This window comes from Amphibalanus amphitrite, unplaced genomic scaffold (genome assembly GCF_019059575.1).
Source record: "Amphibalanus amphitrite isolate SeventyFive unplaced genomic scaffold, NRLGWU_Aamphi_draft 001856F_arrow, whole genome shotgun sequence".
In the NCBI taxonomy this organism is placed as follows: Eukaryota; Metazoa; Arthropoda; class Thecostraca; order Balanomorpha; family Balanidae; genus Amphibalanus; species Amphibalanus amphitrite.
Genome location: NW_024883349.1, coordinates 1 through 24317, shown reverse-complemented (window position 1 = coordinate 24317; position 24317 = coordinate 1). Strand labels below are relative to the sequence as shown.

Here is a 24317-nt window from a genome sequence, read left to right as displayed (position 1 = left end):
CCGGAATTTCAAAACATTTCAGGTTATTACATCATCTTATGATGCAATAAATTGAAATGTCAGGATTTAACGTGAAAGGTCGGGAAAAAAATTTACAGCGACATCTGAGAACGTTGTAATAAATCGGGTTTATTACCTCACGCGACTTGCACAGATTTTGAACAAAGTGGAAAGACGTCGCTGTTCTGATATGAAGAGCTACCATATTTGAAAATCACGATTTGAATATCCTGTTTATTTGAACATTTGCGCAGGGCATTTCCCTATATGGCCTCTTTCAGCTTAGGCCAAAGTGGCGCACAACCTGTTATGCAATGCAGCATGCATCTGCCATTTTGTATTTATATACACTGTGCCATTTTGCACCCATTTTGAAGTGAAGTTACTTCGATTACTTCGGAGGGTGTGGACGTGGAGTTGGTGTCAGTGTGGAGGTTATGTTGATGTTGCAGGTAAGTTTTAGGGTTTTCATTGTTGAATGTTGATTCAATCGCAATTCAACTTCGGAAAATATTAATAAATTTATGCAATATCCCCATGCAGACAGCCATCCTTTGCAAATTTACCCACCAAACTAAGCAACCAGATGCAATCAAATACCTACTGATTAAATGCTCCATAGAAACCAACTGAATTTAATATTTTAATTCAAACTAAGTAGGTATGCTAGTTAACAATTGAATGACTTTACCTTTGATGGTATTGGGCTGGGTCCAATGTTTTACATGATAATAATATCTGCATGATATGGGTACCTATTGGGTATTGATGTTTCGGGGCTTCGTAGGGGTAGTAGTAGAGCAGGCGTCACACTTCTTTTCGCAACCAAGGAGAGGCGCTGTAGGTACTAGGTTAGGTTGTAGATTTTAGGTGGTTTAGGTGGTAGATTCTAGGTTGTAGGTTGTAGGTAAGGTTAGGTTCAGTTTGGTTTGGTTTGGTTCGATAAGAAAGCAACTTTGGGTAGAGCGCCTTTCCTTGGTTGCAAAAAGAAGTGTGACGCCTGCTTTACGACTACCTTCGTAGATAACCTGCATGGTTAAAAAACTTAAACAATTTTGTTTTTACTGCCTGTAATCATTTTATTATTTACATTAAGTTGTATGGATAGGTTCTGAAATCATGCTTACAAAATGTCATTTGTATTTTCTTACCCCATCAAAGAAGATAAATGAAAATCTAGCAATGGCTCGGAATGCTCGGAATTGCCTTTAAGAAATCCACTTAGCTCTTGGACACTGCTGTTATTGCTATTTTGACATGTTTGGCCAATTTCTTAGTTGTGACTTATGCTACTGCACAAATTAATTGCTTACATTTTCTCCTTTACTAAATTAGCACATGGTCACTCCCTATATGCTTATAAATTTGGCATTGGTAGGGCAGACATAGCACGAGCTACCATATGTGATGCTGTAGATTGTAGGTTTTAGGTTGTAGGTTGTGGTTGTAGATTGGGTAATTTCTTCCAGTGATTGAAAGACTTTACTTTCGGCGAATTAAACTTTGTGATTGTTGTGGGCTGTGGCTGGGTAATGCTTGTTTTTGTTACATTACATTTATTTCTAACTCAGTGGACACTTAACTTTTGACTGGCATGCTATCGTTATGGGGTTTACCCATTGATTTCAGTTTCCCTGAAAAGTGAGTACAAAATTATATTTTTTTCTATGATGAGTACTGAGTACAAAAATCTTTGGTGTCTGGAGACACCAATCAGCGGCAACTTTTGCAACACTGGAACATAGGGTACACCAATGGTGGGCAGGTGGGTAAGTGCCCACCCACTTTTCGAGTGGGGGCCAACCATGTGTTTTGGCCCACCCACTTTTTACTCTAGGCCCTCGTCTCGATTTGAGAGGACGTCGTCACCTCCCATAATAAACAAACTTGGTAAAAATAAGTTCCACGAATCCCCACGCACGGACTCCAAGGTGCCGTGATGGATCCAAGGAGGCCCTCTATTCATACTTGACAGTCGAAGCGCCTGAGACTGATGGCCTGAGAGGCCCTAGTGGATCTGAGGAGGCCCCAATATCCACACTGGTCTGGGGAGGCCACTGACACCGGCGGTCTGGGAGGCCCCTTTATCCACACTAGTCGGAGGTCTGAGACTGGTGGTCTGGGAGGCCCCTCCCCTCCATCCACACTAGTCAGAATAGGCCCCTGACACTGGCGGTCTAGCCGAGGCCCCCTACCCTCACTAGTCAGAGGAGGCCCCTCTATCCTCAATAGTCAGAAGAGGCCCCTGAGACTGATGGTCTGGGAGGCCTATCCATCTACACTGTAGTCAGAGGAGGCCTCTGAGACTGATGACCTGAGAGGCCCTTATAATCACACCAGGCAGAAGAGGCCCATGAGACTGATGGACTGAGAGGCCCTTCTATTCATACTGGCCACAGGAGACCCCCCAAAACTTTCTGTCTGGGACTGGGAGGTCCCTCAATCCGGCACCAGTCTGAAGAGTCCCCTGAGACTGATGGCCTGGGAAGCCCTTATATTCACACTAGGCAGAGGAGGCCCCTGAGACTGATGGTATGAGAGGCCCTCATATCCACACCAGTCAGAAGAGGCCCCCGAGGCTGATGGCTGTGAGGCCCTTCTGTTCATATAACTGGCCACTGGAGGCCCCTGAAACCGGTGGTCTGGGAGGGCCCTCTATCCAAACTAGTCAGAAGAGGCCCCTGGGACCGATGGTCTGAGAGGCTCTTATATTCATACTGGCCACAAGAGGCCCCTAAGACTGATAGTCAGAGAGGTTCACACCTAATGAATCTGAGGGGGCCTTCTATCCACATTTACACTTTTCTAGGGAGGCCCCCGAGACTGATGGTCTGAGAGGCCCTTTTATTTATACTGTCCACAGGAGCCCCCTGAGATTAATGGTCTGAGAGGCTCTTCTATTTATACTAACCAGAAGAGGCCCTAGGATTGATGGTCTAACAGGCCCTTCTATTTATACTAGCCAGAGGAGGCCCATGAGACTGATTTTCTGAGAGGCCCTTCTATTCAAACTAGGCAGATGAGGCCCCTGAGAATGATAGTCCGAAGAGCCAGGTGGCGGCAACTTGCCGTGGCCATATTTCGGCTCGGTAGAGCCCCACAGAGCACATGAGAGCACCTCAAGGGGTCCTAAGTAGACACGCTTATTCCCATAAGGGTGCCACGCCGGCTTCTGAAGGCTCCTTGTAGGCATCTAAGGGCCCTTTCCGGCCTCTAACGGCTCCACCCGCCTGTGATGGCTCCACACCAGTGTTTATGAGCGCCACACAGCGGCGCCTTTGAGGGTCATACTAGTGTCTCTTAGGGCCCTATATCGGTGGCTCTGGGGGCCCCACACCGGCGCCTCTGTGGGCCACCACACCTGTGCATCTCAAGGCTCTATAAGTACATATGAAGGACCCACACCGACACCTCTGAGGGCCCCACACCAGTATCTCGGAGCTCTGAAGGCCCTACACCGGTGACTCTGAGGACTCACCGGCTCCTGAGAGCACCATGTTGAATGTTGATGTCTAACGGCTCCACAAGGCCACTGAAGGCACCACACAAGCCAAGCTCTCACTGAGCTCTAATGTCCATGTACCGGCCTCTGAGGGATTTAAGCCAGCGCATTCATAGCTCCACACCAGCAATTGTAAGGGCTTCACACTGAAGTATCTGAGGGTTCCACACCGGTGTCTCTAAGGGCCACATACCGGCATCTCTGAGGGCCCCATACCGGCGTCTCCGAGGGTCCACATCTGGCGGGCACCCATCATCGACTGAAGGTCCCGACTCCGAGAGCCCCATCTGCGTCTGGGAGTAACATGCCGTCTTAAGAACCACAGCGGCTCCTCTGTCGAAAGATGGGCGTCTGCATGCCAAAGGGGAGCGGTTCTGAGACAGTAGGGCACCTACGTGCAATAGAAGGGCGCCTATGAAGCCCTTAGGTGTGCCTTAATGCGAAAGAGGGGTGCCTCTGAGGCCTACATATATGGGCGTCCACATGCAATAGAGGTCTGCACTGCAATGGATCGATGCCATGAGGGTGCATTCATAAGAAACAGGGGCGCCGGCATGGCAAAGAGAGGCGCCTTCAAGTGTCCATAAAAGAGAGACGCCTATGATAAGCGCACATTGTATGCGACAACGGGGCGACTGTGGGACATATAGGGATGTCTCTGATGACTATACATAGGGCGCTTATATGCCAAAGAGGGCGCCTATAAAGCTAATGGGGGCACCTGGGAAACGAGGAAGACATTTGTGTAAGGGTTTTCAGGGGTCATGCACCGTTTGCGGCATATAGATTCTAAAAAAAAATCGGAGGGAGAATAAGTTTTAAAAATGGTGCGGACTTCCCGCACTGTTCGCTGAAGCGGTTACGCCCCTGGGTACATCTGCTCGATCTCAGAAGCTAGATTTGGAGGTCATACTTGAAAGCAGCCGGCAGGACGAGGCAAAAGTTGGAGGCCCCTGAAAATAGGAGGCCCCCTGGAAAAGGAGGCCCCTTGACAGGGTGGCCCACCCACTTTTCATGACGTTCCTACGCCCGTGTTCCCATCAAAAGGTTCGGACTAAATTTATTTTTAAAAAATCAAATCAACATGACAAATAGTTGTTGGATTAACTATGCACGATGTACGTCAGACACGTACCCAGGATTTCGCCCACGAGGGGATCACCTGCTCTTGAAGGGGCCCGCGAGTCACCCGGGGGCCCGGGGTCAGCCCAGGCAGGGACGTATCCAGGACCTTTCGATGGGAGGGGGGCACGGTGGGTCCGGTCCCACTGGCAGACAGGCCTCTTTAAAACGGTCTGCCCTGAGAAAATGTTAAAAATTGGCACGTAAAAATACCATTTATGCCCAAGGAGTGTGCCTAATGTGCATGGTATTTTACGAGCAAACGAAGCAAGCGAGCTCCTCAGTCACCGGTGTGAAAGGCCGTCAGATGCGCTGGTGTTGAGTCCTCACAGCCGCCGTTGCGGGCCGCGGGGCCTTAGGGCTTAGAGACACTGGTGGGGCCATCATTGGCATGTGCGTGGCCCTGCACAGTGGCCTGAAAGTGGAAAGTGGCCTTTCATAGTTCATAGACTAAGACTGGCAAGGACACTCAGAGGCTGGTAAGAGGCCATCACTGGTACTGGCCCAGTCACTGGTACGTGGCCCTCAGAGACGCTGGTTTGGGGACTCTCAGAGCCGCCGATGTAGGCCCTTAACCCACGTTCGTGTAGGGGAGGGGTCGAACGGCCCCCTCGGTTTTTCGCGAATAACTCGCGTAAAAAGCGGCCGATCGCGACGAAACTTTCAGTACCCTCGGGTTATTCAATTTTACACCTACCCTAAAAATTTCATGACCCTGACCTAAATGACCTTTGACCTGTGACCTACTTTTCGAGCCCATGTTTGGCCGGAATCGCGGTTCGGCGTATGTCGGCTCGCATTAGCCGCGCGTTTCCAGTCTTTTCGTGGTTTCAGGCGTTCAAACATGTGATATGATGTTGCCCCCATGCATTAGGGTGGGTGTCAAGGTCACCTGAAGGTCTGGTCAGGTCATTGACCTTTGATGACCTCGGTTCACTTTTTCGAGTTTTACATGTTTCTAGGCTAGTTTTTGGAGCTGAATTCGAATTTAGCAACCATATGAACATTAAAGGAAGGGTGCCACCTTTTGGACACAACGCAGTTTTTACAAGATTAGCCTCACATGAACCTAAAAACCGGCTTCACTTACCTATGCTCGAGACGGTCAGCATTGAATCCGCACGTGAAGTTATCATTTGCGAGTTTTGCTGCCAGCATTCGGGCAGGCAAAAATCTTCAGCACTATTTCCTCGTCGTGTTAAGGGTATTTTATAAAACATGAAATCAGCAAAGGTATGTATAAAAGTTATACTTTTGAAGCATGTTTTATCATTTTGAAAGGGTATATTTTTTCTTTATGGTATACACTTAAGTTTTAAAATTTTAATTGGGAAGTTTTTCTAGTAAGTTGCATGAAGGGTGAAGGGTTCCATAGATCTCTTAAACATTGTAAAGGAAAAACCTTTACTCGACTTATTTGATGTATTTATTTGATGTATTTATTTATTATTATTATTATTATTTGATGTATTTATTTGATGTATTTTATTGATGTATTTATTTGATTTGATTTTTGTCTCAGTTGCGCCATCAATGCAAATGGCAGAATGATATGTTGCCATGACAACAGGATATGCCAGCCGTCCTAGCTGCCACATCAAACGACCTTGAGTTGTAGTGGTGATATAAACAACGATCTTTTTTTTTGGCCAATGTATTAAATGCAATGTTTCGGTTTTTTGTATATTGTGGACGCGCTAACCACGTCTAAAAATTCAAATAAGTAAAATAGATTCATAGAACAAAAATTTCGGAAGGTGGCACCCTTCCTTTAACGAAGTAGTTTTGGTGCCTTCGTAACATGTTACGAAGCTGTCAGAGGCGGTTGACACCTACTGCGAAGACCCGGCAGGACCCCTACTGGTTGACCTGACCTGACCTGACCCGGCCCAGTTAAAATGCATGAGGACATCATCTGTGATCAAAATTAACATGATATTCGTGATCAACACCCCGAAAGCCCCCATATCAGCCACACTGCCACACTACGACGTTCTAACAGGTCCCGATTTTCCCGACTTCTGGGTCTTTGACCTGACCTGGAAGGTCAACCAATGAACTAGGACCTTAATATTGGGTGTCATCGGTTTCCTCTCGTCACGGGCAACACGCTCGTTTTTTTTTCTGCGAAACTAGCTCAATCATAGGCGAAACGGCAAGGGGGGGGGCAACGGGCCCCGCCCCCTTACCTATACGTTCGCGGCTGGAAAAACACCAATACGGGCGAGGGTTAATGTTACTACAATACGGCGAGGGTTACGGGCGATGCGCTGATGTGGGTCCCTTGGAGATGGCGTGAGGGGCCTCGCAGGTGCCGATGTGGTGGCTTTTAGAAACACTGGTGTGGGCCGTGGGGCTATCACAGACGGGTGTGGAGCCATTGCAGCTGATCCCTCATTGGCCGTTACTAGGGCCCTCAGAAGCCGGCAAGGTCTCTCAGAAACCGGCGCATTGGTCCTTTATGGAGATAAGTGTGGCTACATAGGAGCCCATCTGACTCATTGAGTGGTCTCCAGGCCTTGACACAATTCTATTCGACCGACCTCCTCGTACAGGAGATTCTTCTCCGTCTGACAGCCCTCGACCGAGAGGGAACATCAATCACTTTTTGCTGGATCCCTAGTCATGTTGGTGTTGCTGGCAATGAGCGGGCGGACGGATGTAAAAGTTTCAATGATACAAGCGGCAATATTTAGTGTATGCACCTCTCACACCTTGACTGCCAATAACACTTGTTTTCAGGTTGGCGTCAGTCTCCACTATCCAATCACAGATGGATACCAAACGAGGTGAGTTACAGTCACTGTCGAAGTATTCCTTGGTTTGCAGAATATTGGAATCCATAATCTAGGGGAAAGTGGTAGAATCTTTGGATGAAAACAGTGTGATAGGCAATATCCAGCATGAGTTAAATAAAGGCTGTTTATGTTTAACCTAGACTTTTTTGAAGCTGCGACAGATACAAACACTTTTGGCAAAGAAAGCAGTTTGATGTAGGTAGCATACCTTGACCTCAATAATGCGTTTGATAAAGTACCACACATAAGGATAGTATTGCAATTGAAGCTGCAAGGCATGAAGGGGAATATACTAGACCCGGTTGACAGGACGCCAGCAGCGTATAGTGCTAAATGGGTGAAGGGCAAGGTGGGAAAAATGTTCTGATTGGGGTTCCTCAGAGCTGTATTAGGTCTCATGTTCAAAATTTATGTAAATACAATCGACGAAGGCATAGCTTAGTAGAGTGCTCAAATTTGCAGATGCTATTAACCTGCGCCGTGCTGGTGGTCTGAGTTTTTAATGTCATGCTGGGGGCTCAGCGGTCAAGGTGGGCGCATGACCGCCACTGAGGGACCCTCAGAGGTCATTGTAGGACCCTCAAAGACCGGTATGGGAGCTGTGCGAATAGCTGGCGTGTGTTTCTTGAGCCTCGTGATAATCGAATAAGGGCCAGGGCCCCATACCCCCATGGGGGCTCATCGGTTAGTTTGGGGGGGGGCAATAAATGCTATGATGCCCATGATTTGCCTTGGGGGGGGGGGGCAGTGGCGCGGGAGCCGGGGGGGGGGGGCTAGGGGGTGCTGAGCCCCTCCAACTTTTCGGCTGGGAAGGGGGGCTCGTAAGGTATTTGAGCCCCTCCAACTGGAGGGATCGAAATCGGAAATATACCAACATAATTTCATAGATTCATACATAGGCGCGGGAACCGGGGGCAGTGGGGCAGCTAGCCCCCACAACTCTGGGGCCGTGGGGGCGGTGCCCCACAACTTTTCATAAGGTCAGGAACCGTTGGGGCAGCTTGTCCTCCCCAAATTAGGGGTTGTGGGTCACAAAGGAAGAAAGCATTTAAGTGAAAAATCCAATCACATTAAACGCATGACATTATCTTATAGTTAACTCCGTAACGTTGTCAGCATCGTGTGCTTCATTCAACTCAGTGTTGGCTGCCTAATTATTGGCCGGCCGCCTCTCTCTCTCTCTCTCTCTCTCTCTCTCTCTCTCTCTCTCTCTCTCTCTCTCTCTCTCTCTCTCTCTCTCTCTCTCTCTCTCTCTCTCTCTCTCCCCTCCCTCCCCTCCCCTCCCCTCCCCTCCCTCCCCTATGTCCTATTCACCGATCCTCACTGCTCGCTCGGGCCGCGTAGAGTGAGGCTCTGCCGACTCGCTCTGACCGCCCGCCGGTGACGTCACGGCCCCTCCGGCAAGGTCAGGTCAGGCCACCGCTCGCTAGTGCCGGCCGGACTTGTCGGTCCGAAGCCATACTAGCTCCGGAACGCTACGGCAAAGACTGGTTAACCGGAATAGAGCCATATCGACCCAAACTCTTATTCCGACGGCGTTCCGTTTACACCGGCCCAAATCTGGCGTGCCGGAGTCGCTAGGGCAAAACGGACTTGAGCCAAACCAATTGCTGGCTGGGAAACTTCCTTTAGTATTTTATGTTAGCTAATAGCTATCAATATTTGACAGGGCGCATAGCTGGATCATATGGGAAGAGGATGCTGCTTGCTGCTCTCCACTCCCGTGGCAGACATAAAGGCGCGCAGCGTCACTCACGTAAAAATGGACGAGGTAAGACGTGACTATGGTGCCTACATTTGTGTTGTTACCAGTTACTCAGTCCACCCAAATCTACTTGTATCTATGCTAATCAACACATCATAATTCAATCATTTTTCTGGTTTTTCTTTAGACATTGTTCTTTTTTTGGCTCACTACCTGATCCTACATTTTAAAATCACTCGCCGAATCACTGGTGATGGTTAAAAAATCAAGACAGCATTCATCCTCCTACCGCCATGCTTCCTTATGCGTTGCCATATCTTTTCTTTCCAGAAGTCCTCCCTTCATCTCCTGGGTCAGCCGGCCGCGTGGATGAAACCCCTCCTCACACCACTGAGTATCATGTATACCACAAATATCCTGGACTTGACTTGACTATGACGACTCATGAGCTGCGACCGGCTACCCATGCGATGGACGGAGCTCCGCCGCCCGTCCTGACCCCGGACGCTAGAAGGTGGGATGCTCATCATCTGCGTGAGACTTCTGAGACTGCGACCGGAGCCCCGCCGCCCGTCCCGACCTCTGACGCTGGAAGGTGGGATGCTCTTCATCTGCGTGAGACTTCTGAGACTGCGACCGGAGCCCCGCCGCCCGTCCCGACCCCGGACGCTGGAAGGTGGGATGCTCTTCATCTGCGTGAGACTTCTGAGACTGCGACCGGAGGCCCGCCGCCCGTCCCGACCCCGGACGCTAGAAGGTTGGATGCTCATCATCTGCGTGAGACTTCTGAGACTGCGGCCAGAGCCCCGCCGCCCGTCCCGACCTCTGACGCTAGAACGTGGGATGCTCATCTGCGTGAGACTTCTGAGACTGTGGCCAGAGCCCCACCGCCCGTCCCGACCTCTGACGCTGGAAGGTGGGATGCTCTTCATCTGCGTGAGACTTCTGAGACTGCGACCGGAGCCCCGCCGCCCGTCCCGACCCCGGACGCTAGAAGATGGGATGCTCTTCATCTGCGTGAGACTTCTGAGACTGCGACCGGAGCCCCGCCGCCCGTCCCGACCCCGGACGCTGGAAGGTGGGATGCTCTTCATCTGCGTGAGACTTCTGAGACTGCGACCGGAGGCCCGCCGCCCGTCCCGACCTCTGACGCTAGAAGATGGGATGCTCATCATCTGCGTGAGACTTCTGAGACTGCGACCGGAGCCCCGCCGCCCGTCCCGACCCCGGACGCTGGAAGGTGGGATGCTCTTCATCTGCGTGAGACTTCTGAGACTGCGACCGGAGGCCCGCCGCCCGTCCCGACCCCGGACGCTAGAAGATGGGATGCTCTTCATCTGCGTGAGACTTCTGAGACTGCGACCGGAGCCCCGCCGCCCGTCCCGACCCCGGACGCTGGAAGGTGGGATGCTCTTCATCTGCGTGAGACTTCTGAGACTGCGACCGGAGGCCCGCCGCCCGTCCCGACCCCGGACGCTAGAAGGTGGGATGCTCATCATCTGCGTGAGACTTCTGAGACTGCGGCCAGAGCCCCGCCGCCCGTCCCGACCTCTGACGCTGGAAGGTGGGATGCTCTTCATCTGCGTGAGACTTCTGAGACTGCGACCGGAGCCCCACCGCCCGTCCCGACCTCTGACGCTGGAAGGTGGGATGCTCTTCATCTGCGTAAGACTTCTGAGACTGCGGCCAGAGCCCCGCCGCCCGTCCCGACCCCGGACGCTAGAAGATGGGATGCTCATCATCTGCGTGAGACTTCTGAGACTGCGACCGGAGGCCCGCCGCCCGTCCCGACCCCGGACGCTAGAAGATGGGATGCTCATCATCTGCGTGAGACTTCTGAGACTGCGACCGGAGGCCCGCCGCCCGTCCCGACCCCGGACGCTGGAAGGTGGGATGCTCTTCATCTGCGTGAGACTTCTGAGACTGCGACCGGAGGCCCGCCGCCCGTCCCGACCCCGGACGCTAGAAGATGGGATGCTCATCATCTGCGTGAGACTTCTGAGACTGCGACCGGAGGCCCGCCGCCCGTCCCGACCTCTGACGCTGGAAGGTGGGATGCTCTTCATCTGCGTGAGACTTCTGAGACTGCGACCGGAGCCCCGCCGCCCGTCCCGACCCCGGACGCTGGAAGGTGGGATGCTCTTCATCTGCGTGAGACTTCTGAGACTGCGACCGGAGGCCCGCCGCCCGTCCCGACCTCTGACGCTAGAACGGTGGGATGCTTCATCTGCGTGAGACTTCTGAGACTGTGGCCAGAGCCCCGCCGCCCGTCCCGACCTCTGACGCTGGAAGGTGGGATGCTCTTCATCTGCGTAAGACTTCTGAGACTGCGACCGGAGGCCCGCCGCCCGTCCCGACCCCGGACGCTGGAAGATGGGATGCTCATCATCTGCGTGAGACTTCTGAGACTGCGACCGGAGGCCCGCCGCCCGTCCCGACCCCGGACGCTGGAAGGTGGGATGCTCATCATCTGCGTGAGACTTCTGAGACTGCGGCCAGAGCCCCGCCGCCCGTCCCGACCTCTGACGCTGGAAGGTGGGATGCTCTTCATCTGCGTGAGACTTCTGAGACTGCGACCGGAGCCCCGCCGCCCGTCCCGACCCCGGACGCTGGAAGGTGGGATGTTCTTCATCTGCGTGAGACTTCTGAGACTGCGACCGGAGGCCCGCCGCCCGTCCCGACCCCGGACGCTAGAAGGTGGGATGCTCTTCATCTGCGTGAGACTTCTGAGACTGCGACCGGAGCCCCGCCGCCCGTCCCGACCCCGGACGCTGGAAGGTGGGATGCTCTTATCTGCGTGAGACTTCTGAGACTGCGACCGGAGGCCCGCCGCCCGTCCCGACCTCTGACGCTGGAAGGTGGGATGCTCTTCATCTGCGTGAGACTTCTGAGACTGCGACCGGAGCCCCGCCGCCCGTCCCGACCCCGGACGCTGGAAGGTGGGATGCTCTTCATCTGCGTGAGACTTCTGAGACTGCGACCGGAGGCCCCGCCGCCCGTCCCGACCTCTGACGCTAGAACGTGGGATGCTCATCTGCGTGAGACTTCTGAGACTGTGGCCAGAGCCCCGCCGCCCGTCCCGACCTCTGACGCTGGAAGGTGGGATGCTCTTCATCTGCGTAAGACTTCTGAGACTGCGACCGGAGGCCCGCCGCCCGTCCCGACCCCGGACGCTGGAAGATGGGATGCTCATCATCTGCGTGAGACTTCTGAGACTGCGACCGGAGGCCCGCCGCCCGTCCCGACCCCGGACGCTGGAAGGTGGGATGCTCATCATCTGCGTGAGACTTCTGAGACTGCGGCCAGAGCCCCGCCGCCCGTCCCGACCTCTGACGCTGGAAGGTGGGATGCTCTTCATCTGCGTGAGACTTCTGAGACTGCGACCGGAGCCCCGCCGCCCGTCCCGACCCCGGACGCTGGAAGGTGGGATGTTCTTCATCTGCGTGAGACTTCTGAGACTGCGACCGGAGGCCCGCCGCCCGTCCCGACCCCGGACGCTAGAAGGTGGGATGCTCTTCATCTGCGTGAGACTTCTGAGACTGCGACCGGAGCCCCGCCGCCCGTCCCGACCCCGGACGCTGGAAGGTGGGATGCTCTTTATCTGCGTGAGACTTCTGAGACTGCGACCGGAGGCCCGCCGCCCGTCCCGACCGCGGACGCTAGAAGGTGGGGTGCTCATCATCTGCGTGAGACTTCTGAGACTGCGGCCAGAGCCCCGCCGCCCGTCCCGACCTCTGAAGCGGGAAGGCGGGCTGATGCCCGTCATCTGCGTGCGACTTCCGAGACTGCGGCTGGAGGCCTGCCGCCCGTCCCGACCCCGGACGCTAGAAGATGGGATGCTCTTCATCTGTGTACAACTACTGGGGCGACGGTTGGAGCCCCGTCTCGTGTTTCCCCACCTACCTCTGAGACGGGAGTTTGTGGGTCAGTAAAAACCTCTTATTCAACAGCACTGCCAACTGAACTGATCGACATGACGCCGTTCTCTGCAAGCGAGTACGACCTTATGTCACCCACCTGCTCTACTTCGAGGGCTTCAGTCCAGGATGCAGGGGACCATGGCACATGGACTTTTCCTGAGCACTTGATGTGCAATCAAACAGAGATCACGGCTCCCGAGAACCACCATTTGGAGGAGAACGAATACGGAGAACAGGGAGCTGAGTCTGATGTCAGCGACGGTGTTGAGGTGGCTCCGCCCCAGCACAGTTCTCAGTCGCGTACATCTCAGTCGGCGAGGAACGGCGCATCGTGCGGCGAAGTGCGGAAAAAAAATGTTTGCATATATTGCAAGCAAAAGAGAAATCTGATATGGCGCCATATCAAGACGGTCCACCGTGACGAGAAGGAAGTCAAGGATATCCAGGAGTGTGATTCTGAGCAGGAACGAAAAATGAAAATCACCGTGATGATCAACAAAGGCAACATGGAGCACAACAAACTCGTCCTACAAAGGGGTGAAGGTGACATGATCTTGGGAAGGAAGTCGGACCAGGCGTCCGTGGACGACTACGTGCCATGTCCTTACTGCTATCTTTTTGTGGTTAAAACCAACATGATGCAGCACATAAAACATCACTGTGTGGCTCGCAAAACAGAATGCCCAGACATTCCCACGGTGCTGGCAGAGAGCCGGACGCTCCTGAGTGACGGCCAAGAAGAAAATACTGGGTATCACAAGGACATATTGTCTCGTATGCACGACGATGCAGTTACGAAGACCATAAAGAACGATGAACTCCTGAAGAAGTGGGGTGCCAACTTGCACGCGAAACTTGGAAGGTCGGGTTTTGCGCAGATAAGCCAGCGCCTAAGGATGATGGGCGAAGTTGTCCAAGCAGCCGGAAAGAGCATGCAAGAGCTGATCAATGGCGAAGGATTTGATACGGTTGTAAGTGCCACCAAATCCGTCTGTGGGTTTGAGCAGGACAAGCTAAACGCCCACACGGGGCTGCCCACATACAAAACTCCTTCAAAGGCCATGCGGATTGGAGGCGAACTACGACAGCTGGCTGCTCTCAAGAAGGGCATTGCGCTGATCAAGAAAGAAGAAAGCGAAGTGAAAGATGCTGAGGCGTTCTTGTATCACGTGGACCAATTCTGGAATGTGAAGATCAGCAGCGTAGCGCTGAAGAACCGCGAGTCGAACAAGTATGACAAGAAAGACATGCTGCCCTTTACCAGCGATTTGAAGCTTTTCACCGAAAAAATGAAGGAACGAGTGAAAGAAATGACAGAAAAGGGAATACATGGCATGACAGACTATGCAAGGCTGAGCAAAGCGGTTCTCGCCCGTTTGCTAGTATTCAACAAACGCCGTCCTAAGGAGCTTAGCAGCATCCTGCTGCAATCATGGATCAACCGAGAGATGTACAAACAAGAGACGGTAGAAGAAGTGAACAAGTCAATGGGTGAAACAGAAAAGAAGTTGTTCAACGAGCTCGACGTCGTCATGTCCCGCGGCAAGTGCGGGAACAAGGTCCCCACCCTGATACCGAGCGACTGCGCGGCTCCGCTGCAGCTACTGGTAGACAACCGGGAGACGTACATTGACAAGGATAACAAGTATCTGTTCGCAAACCCTCTGGCGAGGACTACAGGACACTACAACGCAGGCGTGGTGCTTAAAGAGCAGTTGTCGGACATGGCACTAAACAGGGCAGATCTCTTCCATGCAACAAAACTACGGAAATATTGTGCTACAACGTCCCAGATTCTAGAGATGGGTGAATTCGATATGGAGGTGCTCACCCGGCACATGGGACATGACAAAGACGTGCATCGTGGTTACTACAGACTGTCAGACGCTACTCACGAACTGACGCGTGCCTCCATCCTGATGATGAAGCTGGACGAAGGATGCCTCTCAAAATATAGCGGACGGAGCCTGGAGGAGATGCTCACTGAAGGTAACTAATCGTTTGTACATGTGCTAATCGTAACATCACCATTCGTCTGTCATTTTAGCAGACATTTCATGCAGTTAAAGCATTAATTTGCAATGTAGTGTTAAAGAGGCAATGCAATAACACCATGAAGAGAATCGTACAGAGCGAAGGCAATGTAAGACCGTTAAAGTTCACTGGTACTACTAGGTTATATGCAGACCCATGGTGCTGTACTTCAGATTAAGGACGAGCGCGGATAGCCAAAGCAGTCCGGGTACCACCGTAGCACATATGTTCCGTTCAGCGTTTTTTTTCAGAAATGCTTGCCCATTATGGCAGGCACTTATTTTGCATCACACATATTCTTAAATCTGACAGAGACGGTTTTTCAGAGGACTTCGACGAGCCAGGCTCTGAAAATGAGGGCGGTCCGGCTGATGATCGCCAAGAGGACGATGAAGGAGGTGAGGCGCATTCACTACATCTATAGTGTGTTCCATGTCAAGCTTGCGGCTGAAGTGCTCTGTTGAAGGCAGTGCGTGATTTCTGTGCATACATCTTACATTCTAAGACTCAAATTATTGAATGGAGTAGCGCGCTCAGCGAATTGCCTGGAACTGCCAAGGGGACTCCGACCGCAAGCTTGATATGGAACAGACTATAGTCCGGCCTGAAGTTTTATAGTGGGAGGGCAATTGCATAGGTGAGTTCATATGCATTTATTGAAGCACTGCGATCGATGCAGGATAATAAGCGTATCGCTCAATAACTGCATTGTCCATGCGAGAATGCCTTTACTCACGTCCGTCTGAGGAGGGAGGGAATCCGACCCATGGGCGATTTTTTTTTTTGCAATAGCAGCTCGATGGCGGCGTGAAGCGCCGCCCGCCACCCAACCTCGTCTACCCTCGGCCTCGTTTGCAATTTTGCTAAATCTGTTACATATGAAATGTCATATGCAAAAAAGTATTTAAGCAACACTCACTGCGTCTCCTTTGGTGAAATCTTGAGCTTAACGTATTGAGACAAAATATTTTGATAAAGCTCGATAGGGCTTGTTCTAAGTTATCGAATGCTATCTTAAATTGTTCTAGCTTTTATGTTTTTTTTCGAGACACGTAGCGTTTCGTGCTGAAAAGCGCCATTTTTATTTTTAATGCTGGCTTTTATCATGCAAACCCTCTAAATATTGATGTAGTTAGGGAGCGAGGACTCATGAGCCCCTTTCCCATGAAAATTTGCTGTTTTTAGTTCCATGGGAGCGAAACGTAAGTGGGGTCGTATCAAGCCCCCCCCTCCTCAGTCGTTCTTGTTCGGGGTGGCAAAAAAAAAGCAGTAGACAGGTGCAGGTTTAGGGGACGTCGTGCTAACGAAACGACAAACTCAAAATCTTTAACAAGACATGAAGCGAAAAGATCTTTTTGGCCGGAGGAATCCAGAGCGTCGTAAGCCTCGTCGTAACTGCGACGTGTCGCAAGTTGTGTAGTAAGTCGTTTTTGGAGGGATCAATCGATGAGTAGCGTTACTTAAGTAGTAAAGCCTGTCGCAAGTTGCCTGATTTGCGACACAACTTACGAATTTGAAATAGCAGTCGTAAGTTGTGTCGTAAGCTAACCTTGCTTTGAGGAAGAGGTCACAGGTCACAGGTCATTCGGGCCATGGTCACGAAATTTACATGGTTAGTGTAAAATTGTTTGAACTTGAGTTAAAATTTGGTTACAATCCGTTGACGCTAACGCGAGTTATAGAGCTTGAACCGACGGGTCATCTGTGAGGCCTCAATCCGTGCCAGCGAGTGTTAAAAATGGTGCATAATATGTTATATTCAAATTCATTGGGGTATTCAGGGATACAAAGCAGCCTTATATCATTCCAGCAACTACTGGCGAGTCCAGAAAGGCGATCTTGGACGTTGCGAGGGGCATCCCCCAAAAGATTCTCCCAATTCCAAAAACGACGTGTCTCAGATGGCCCCCATGGCTCCAATTTAGCTCTGTGATGACCCCAGTTGACCTCTGTGATCTGCCGTGTCTCAGATGACCTCCGTGACCTCCCATTGAGCTCTCTCATTACTCCGAGCTGACCTCTGTGACCTGACGTGTCTCAGATGACTTCCGAGTTTTGTGATGACCCCAAGTTGACCTCTGTGACCTGACGAGTCCTATATGACCTCCAATTGAGCTCTCTCATGACTCCGAGCTGACCTCTGTGACCTGACGTGTCCCAATTGAGCTCTGTGATGAGCCCAAGCTGACCTCTGTGACCAGACGTGTCCCAGATGATCTCAAAATGAGCTCTGTGATGACCCCAAGTTGACCTCTCTGACCTGACGTGTCCCAGATGACCTCTATGACCTCTAAGTGACCTCTGATAACCCCAAGCTGACCTCTGTGACCTGACGTGTCCCAGCTGATCTCAAATTGAGGTCTCTGATGACCCCAAGTTGACCTCTGTGACCTGAAGTGTCCCCAGATGGCCTACAATTGAGCCCTGTGGTGACCTCAAGTTGACCTCTGTGACCTGACGTGTCTCATATGACCCCCATGACCTCCAATAGAGCTCTGTGATAACCCCCAAGTTGACCTCTGTGACCTGACGTATCTCAGATGACCCATATGACCTCCAATTGAGCTCTGTGATGACCCCAAGTTGACCTCTGTGACTTGACGTGTCCCAGATGACCTCCGTGACCTCCAATTGAGCTCTTTGATGACCCCAAGCTGACTCTTGTGACCTGACGTGTCCCAGTTGACCTCCAATTGAGCTCTGTGATGACCCAAAGTTAACCTCTGTGACCTGACGTGTCCCCAAGTTGACTTCTGTGACCTGACGTGTCCCAGATGACCTCTGTAACCTCCAATTGTGACCTCCAACTTCAACTCTCTTACCTCTCTGTGACTTCAAACTCTCTGAACTCATTTCTTCTAAAGCATAGCTTCTAGATGCTCTTTAGCCACGAATCTCCTGTGATCGACCCCAAATTTTATGGCAAATTATGTGAGCGTTAGCGATCACAAGTCACCCAGTTGAGACAAAGCTTCAGAATCAGAGAACATGCTTGACCTGGCTGTCTCATAAGCTCTCAAACCAGAAAGGCGAATGTTCCGTTATGCGTGATAGAGTTTTCGACCTTACTGACGTTTACTACGGGATCAGCTGATCGTGTAGCCTTTTAAATTCTCGAGTAAAGCGGGTATTTAAGCCTCGTCGTAGCTACGTTCTGTCGTATCCTCCGACAAACCCCTCTTTCCTCAACATCCCTCCTTTTTCGCTACGACACAACTTGCGACGGGACATGTGTCGTAACTTGCGACGTGTCGTAGATGGACTTGCGACGCCCCGGCCAAATTTATGTTCTCATGCATAACCATGTAATGTTAACAGAATTACATGGTTAAGTGGTTCTATTCCTAATGTTAACTATATTTTTTAATGTCCACAGGCCATGAACAGCGGAAGAAGGACCGCAAAAAAAGTAAGTGAAAGGTTTGGCGCCTTACATCGCCTGCATCAGCTTTACGTGTTGCATTATTTTCATAAACGTATTGAAATTTCCTGCATTAAATACCCTCTTTGTTAAATTTGTATACCTTTTTATATGCAAAGAAACATTAAATGTTGATGGTTTGCCCCTCCCGATTTTTTAGACTCGCTAGTAGAGGCACCTATGTATCTTGCGGCAATGGCTAACAAACAAAGAAAACGGCAGACAAGGAAGCATGAAGCACCAAGTCCAACACATTCTGCCGTCCAAAGTCAAAACCCCACATGTCAATTTTGGGTCATTTTTCGTTTTTTACACCATTGTGACCAGCTTGCAAAGCTCTATTTCATGCCATGAGGATTTTTTTCAAAAACCAAAAAAAGCTTTTTGGGAGAGGAAAAACAAATTTTGGAATTCACACGTCTTTGAAAAGCACGGAAGTGACACAGTCAAAACCCACTACGTCGGCGAAAACCCACACGTCATGGCTAACCTATGTGCCAGTGACAAAATCCACGTCGGTAAACCCATAGACGTTCTTGCAGATTATGAAATGCTTGCAACGTCAAAACCCAATACGTCGCTACACTACACAAGGACGACGTGAGGGCTTTTGACATGTGGTTATATGCTGTCTGCATTGAGTTTATCCTGTTCGGTCGCGAGGACGTATGGGTTTTTGCCGTCTTTGAAGCATCTTTAAAGCCGTATCAATGGACATCAGTATCAAATGGACGATTTGAGATACGGAGAGTGGCACGACATGCCTATAGCAAGTCTCACGGTGTTGCCGAATTCCGAAATGACAGCAGGGGACGAGTTTTGCTGAAGTGGAAAGGATGACGTCACTCAGTTGCTGGAGAGCTGAGGGCTGTTCACGGGCCCTGTGTGCGGTCGGACCGCACACAGCCTCCAAGCTCCGCCCACTGCGTCCCTACGTCAGCCTTCCGTCACCGCACACAGCGACCGCTGTGGCCGGTCGGGACTGGCCACAGCGGATCGTTCACCGCACGCAGCCGTGACGTCAGAGCCGCCTACCCATCCCCTACCCCCACGCCTGCTGGACGCACCGCACACACCGCACGCAGCAGTGTGCGGTGCCCGTGAACACCCCTCAGGGTCCTTTACAGCTGCCTCTCGAACCTTCTTCTCCGTTAGCGGTGATAGGTGTTCGCCCCTGACGCAGATGACGACCTTTTCCTCATCGGCTTCTTCTACGGGCCCTGTAGTGGACAGCCGCTGGCGTGACAGTGCGTCAGCGACAGTGATCCTGCTGGCAGGGGCGCTCGTCACTTCGTAGACGTACGGTAGCATTCGAGCCTACCACCTAGCAACAGGTGCTCCCGCCCAGTCTGAGAACTTAGGCGAGGAGCGTGTTCATCACGGACTGGCCAGTCCGGAGTGTTAAACGTCGCCCTCAGAGGTAGACGTTCCACCGCTCCATTGCTTGCACGGCACTGAGGGCCTCACGGTCGGACAAAGAGCACCGCTCGTCAGGACAAAGCACTGAGCCGTCAGGACAGCTGTGACATGATGGCACCAGCACCCAGCAGTGCTATCAAATGAATGATTCGGATGCGCGTGGCCGTGACGTCACCACTGTCGGTAGGTCTCGGTTTAAGGGCGTCAGAACCGGGCTGCTCGGTACCATTTTTGATGGTCTGGAACCTTGACTCTTCCCCCATCCACTCGAACAGCACTCCTTCCGTAGAATCACAGCAAGTTGTCGGATGTAAGCGCAGACTGGGATGGAGCGATTCGACCAGCAAGTCAGCGAGAGGAAACTTCTGAGCTCCCTAACAAGTTGTGAAGGAGATTCTGGCAAGCAGAGTCTGTCGAGACCAGGCCGGAGGTGATTTGCAGAAATCGTATCAACTCACCGTGCGAGATGAACGCTGATGTTCCTGCTCTCCGGATGGGGTTCCAGTTGCTCACATGCCGACCGGAGATCGATGTTGCTGTAGACTCTGCCATGAAGTCGAGCCTGGTACTCTTCGATTGTCGAAAGAGGATATATCTCAGCCACAATATGTGAGTTGGGCCACCTGATGTCAACGCTGCCCGTTGAATTTGCGAGAGAAGACCTGCGGGTTCACCCATGAGGACGCTTCAATCTTCTCCACGATGTCTTCCGCTCCTCCTGCACCTCATCTCGAACAGAGAGCAAAAGACGGCGCAGCTTGTAGTCCGTGGGCTTAGGGACGAGGATGGGACATTTGGGACGAGGATGCTGTAATGCTGGTAGCCATTGATGGTCGGGAGAATCGCATCCCCCTCCTCTTGTATGGTGAAGACCTCACCTGATGTTGGGAAATGGTGACACCCAGCTTTGCATCAGACCCAGGCCTGTGATGGCTTCCGCAGCGGCCATGTATCCACCAGGAAGAGGCTGGCATCCACCGACTGGTACCGGGCTGTGGCACGCAGACGTCGCAGAGTATTTACCTGTCACGCTGAAATGCATTCTCCCGAACCTGAGGAGGTTGGATGTGGATGGCTCGTAAGTGCATCCCTAGAGACGGCAGACGTACTCTGCACTAAAGTCTCAAGGTCGAGCAGGTTTCACCAGCATCCACCGTAAGTGTCATCGCTTGCCTACGCCTCTCTGCCTCCAGGATGACAGGGCCGGTCACCTTACTTACTGCAGGTGTTTACCTTGCACTGCAACACATGAAACGCCATGGTGGCCTTCTTCACTCGTGTTAACTTCCTCTTTCCGACTGCAGCATAGTGACTTCCTTCCACAGACGCGTCAGGTCACTCGTCTGGCAGGACACTGAGGGGCCCTGGCTGTTGGCATGGTCAGCGAGCCCCTAGCTCCCGCATGGCCTTCTACAGATGCTGGGTGTTCTGTCAACCGCGGCTGTCGGCTGATATTAGCCACTGCGTTGTGTTCATGACGAGCCATCAGACGACTGGAGGATTGAACGCTCGTAGGCTTCACACAAATCGAGCACCTTCTCCAGGGTGAGGGCACCGTCTTGCAGGAACTTCGCTAGATGATGATGCAGGATCTGTTCCACCACGAGGTATCTGATCGTCTTATCTTCAATCGTCCTGAAGTTGTTGCTCTTGTTCTCCGCGGGTCGGCTCATGGCCGGCCGTAGCCCAACGGCTCTCGGTGACTGAGGTAGCCGCGGCTGAAGGCCGCCACGACACCGCCGTCCCAAAGCTGCGTAGGGTCCGATCATATGTTTCCGAGTAGTTGGAGCCTCGCTCCGGCCAAGCATGGGCACCCGAGCAACACGCGCTCCGGTGTGTCCGGACCCTCGCGGCACACCAGGCAGCGCGCCACTGCACTGGGCAGGCCAGGTCGCTGCACTGTGGACACTCGCGCTCGGGGTGGCGTCCGATCCTGCGCAGATAACTCTACGAGTGGCTCCAGTGTCCCGCCCGCAGCTGGTGGACGTTAACCGCCTCGTCCCGAGACACCAGAAGCACCGGCATCGGCATCCGGTCTCCCATAATGTTTTTTGAAGATGCTGTCTGTCCAGCTGCGATGCCATGCCTTGGTGGCGGAGCGGCCAAGGCTGACAGCCTTCACGAAATTAATTCGTATATGATTGTCCAATTCAATTGTCCAATTCAAACAATCAGCCTTTACGAAGCAGCGGACGTCCATCGGGACGGCGGCTTGCGACATGCTGGAGGCCACTTTAGCCAGCACGTCCACCCTTTCGTTGCCGGGTATTCCGCAGTGTGCCGGGATCCACTGTATGAGGACTCGGAGTCAGGAGCAGTCGCCATACGGCGGCACCGAGTGCCGTCGGTCGTCTGACTCCCAGCACCACTCGCCAGCGTGGCGAGCGCCGCCTGCGAGTCTGAGCAGACGATGACTGGGCTCTCCGCCGGGCCGCCTTCCAGCTGTAGCAGCATCTCCAGAGCCCCGCGGATCGTCACCAGCTTAGCGCGGGTACTGCTGCATATCTTGACTGCGGGGGCTCGGAGCTCGTGTTCCTCGCCCGAGGGGAGGATTATCAACGCTTCACTCCCTCTGGCTGAGACACCTCCCTCCGCCGAGCCGTCGCTCCATACCTACACGGCGTCGTCTGGAAGGGTGGCCAGATGTTCCTCCGTTTCCGAGCGCCGGACGTCGGCTGGTGCTGTGCGGCTGATGTGGCTGCCGATGTCTAATTTATCGTCCTGAAGTAACATATATTGGCTAGTGCTCGCAAAGCGGACACATATTCTGTAGTAGTCTCACCAGGCTGTTGGCCTCTCCGACGGAAGATGAGATGCTCTACCGCAACACTGTTTGGACGCTCTAGGTAGGCCCGTTTACCCCGGTTGATGCCCGCTAAGCAGTGCTGAACTAAACAACCATGTCTGCTATTTATCACTAATCACCCGGAGCAGACGAAAGTATATCATGCGGGTATAACAGATGTAAAGTCGGTATCACACCGGGCGTCAGTGTTTCCGAATAAGTATGTAATTAGAAAGTTAACTCTTTGAAACAAAGGTGATGGCCTGAGGTTAAATATTTTGTGCTGTGAGAAAATCATTTAAAGCAACCAGTAATTGGTTGTGTTTTACCTTTTTGTCTATCAGGAAGTTCGTCAACGGTGTCACAATAGAATAATTTTCACCTTTGACAACGTGTATAACTGTAGGGCGGCCCATTACCTGACTAGAAAGGTTGTGAATGCACCCTTGTCCTTCCATCGATGTATTGTGATTGGAAGAGCGTCACGGCGCTGGTAAAAAACTTGCCTCAGGCTAGTCAAGGCGTATAACAGGGTTAACATTTCTTTATTTTTTCAGAGCGATATGTAAAGTGGTCTGTGCCCGAAGTGCAGAGACTGCGGGCGATACTGAAAGCCCGCGGTGGGCGGGTACCCAGTATGGATGACCTCAGAGACCTGTACAAGAGGGAGCCGTTCAACGGCCATAATCTGAATGACATAAGATGCAAGATGTACAAACTTAAACAGAAGGCAGTAAGTATTGACAATGTATTGATGCACTTCTTTGTACTTGGCGCGTATGTTTGTTGCGATGCGCTATATTCGGTTGCTTATTTTAGGCGTGCAAGGGATGATTCCTCCTTGATACTAACTGAGTCAATCGTCAGTTAGTTCTTCAATGTTCATTGTCATAACTATGTAAGTGTGGATAAGGTGACCTATTTTTGAGTTCATAGAACTGGAGCCAGCAGAGCTCCAACCGCATTTTTTTACTTCAATAAGCCAAATTCCAGCGGTATTAACCCTCGCCGGACCTATTGGTTTTCTACATACGCGCCGGCCGAGGGGGGTACTACGACCCCCTCGCCGTTTCGCCCCTGGTGGAGCTAGCGCGTCGCTGAAAAAACGCTTTTGAAAACCGAATAGGCTCAATATTGTTTTCCTTCACATAGTCCATGACTCCGTCCGATTTCACGGCGTAACTAACACAGTCGGTGGTCCTGCCCTCAGGAGTGAGCTGCTGGAGCGGCCGGGCCGGGCTGTTCTGGGTTGGTCCGGACGGGACTTGGGGACCGGCGCCGCCCGCGGCGTCAAATACAGGTGTCTGCCCGCGCCCCGATGCCGCACGCGGCGACAATACATGTGTCTGCCCGCGCCCCGATGCCGCCCGCGGCGACAAATGTGCCTGCCCGCGCCCCGATGCCGCCCGCGAGTCAGCAGTGCTCTCTGTGGCAGCCAGTGAAACAGCCGCCACATGGCCTATGTCCGGATCGCTCGAGGCGCGCAGTAGGTCCTGCTGGCCGTGTCCGGTGTTTGGTTGTCAAGCTCTGAAGCACGTTTTTGTGAGTTTGGTTATCAAGCTCAGAAGTCAGAGGCACCGTTTTTGCTGCGTGATACCGATGGCACGGACG

The 24317-nt window shown here is 52.2% G+C and overlaps 1 protein-coding gene across 5 annotated transcripts; it reads left to right on the top strand.

Annotated features, from left to right (window-relative positions):
* The first annotated feature begins 278 nt into the window (after window positions 1-278).
* On the top strand, window positions 279-24065 carry LOC122375503. Of its 5 annotated transcripts, XM_043354916.1 has the most exons (7): window positions 289-452; window positions 7367-7413; window positions 9092-9193; window positions 15408-15479; window positions 18458-18490; window positions 23264-23439; window positions 23917-24063. In XM_043354916.1, the coding sequence occupies exons 2-7, from the start codon at window positions 7398-7400 to the stop codon at window positions 23920-23922; spliced, it is 405 nt and encodes a 134-aa protein (XP_043210851.1). In that variant the 5' UTR covers window positions 289-452; window positions 7367-7397; the 3' UTR covers window positions 23923-24063. The 5 variants fall into 5 exon arrangements, 4 of the variants coding, with proteins under 4 accessions (XP_043210853.1, XP_043210852.1, XP_043210851.1 ...); XM_043354918.1 differs by lacking the exon at window positions 9092-9193 and having other exon boundaries at window positions 283-452; window positions 23917-24064; XM_043354917.1 differs by lacking the exon at window positions 7367-7413 and having other exon boundaries at window positions 287-452; window positions 23917-24064.
* Window positions 24066-24317: the final 252 nt, after the last annotated feature.

What these genes read in the sequence shown, in the direction of transcription:
- LOC122375503 (XM_043354914.1), top strand. Translation starts at nt 13,101, where the DNA reads ATGACGCCGTTCTCTGCAAGCGAGTACGACCTTATGTCACCCACCTGC. An exon ending in GGAGGAGATGCTCACTGAAG is followed by an intron (nt 15,037 to 15,407) that starts GTAACTAATCGT and finishes ACGGTTTTTCAG; the next exon opens with AGGACTTCGACGAGCCAGGC. An exon ending in CCAAGAGGACGATGAAGGAG is followed by an intron (nt 15,480 to 18,457) that starts GTGAGGCGCATT and finishes TAATGTCCACAG; the next exon opens with GCCATGAACAGCGGAAGAAG.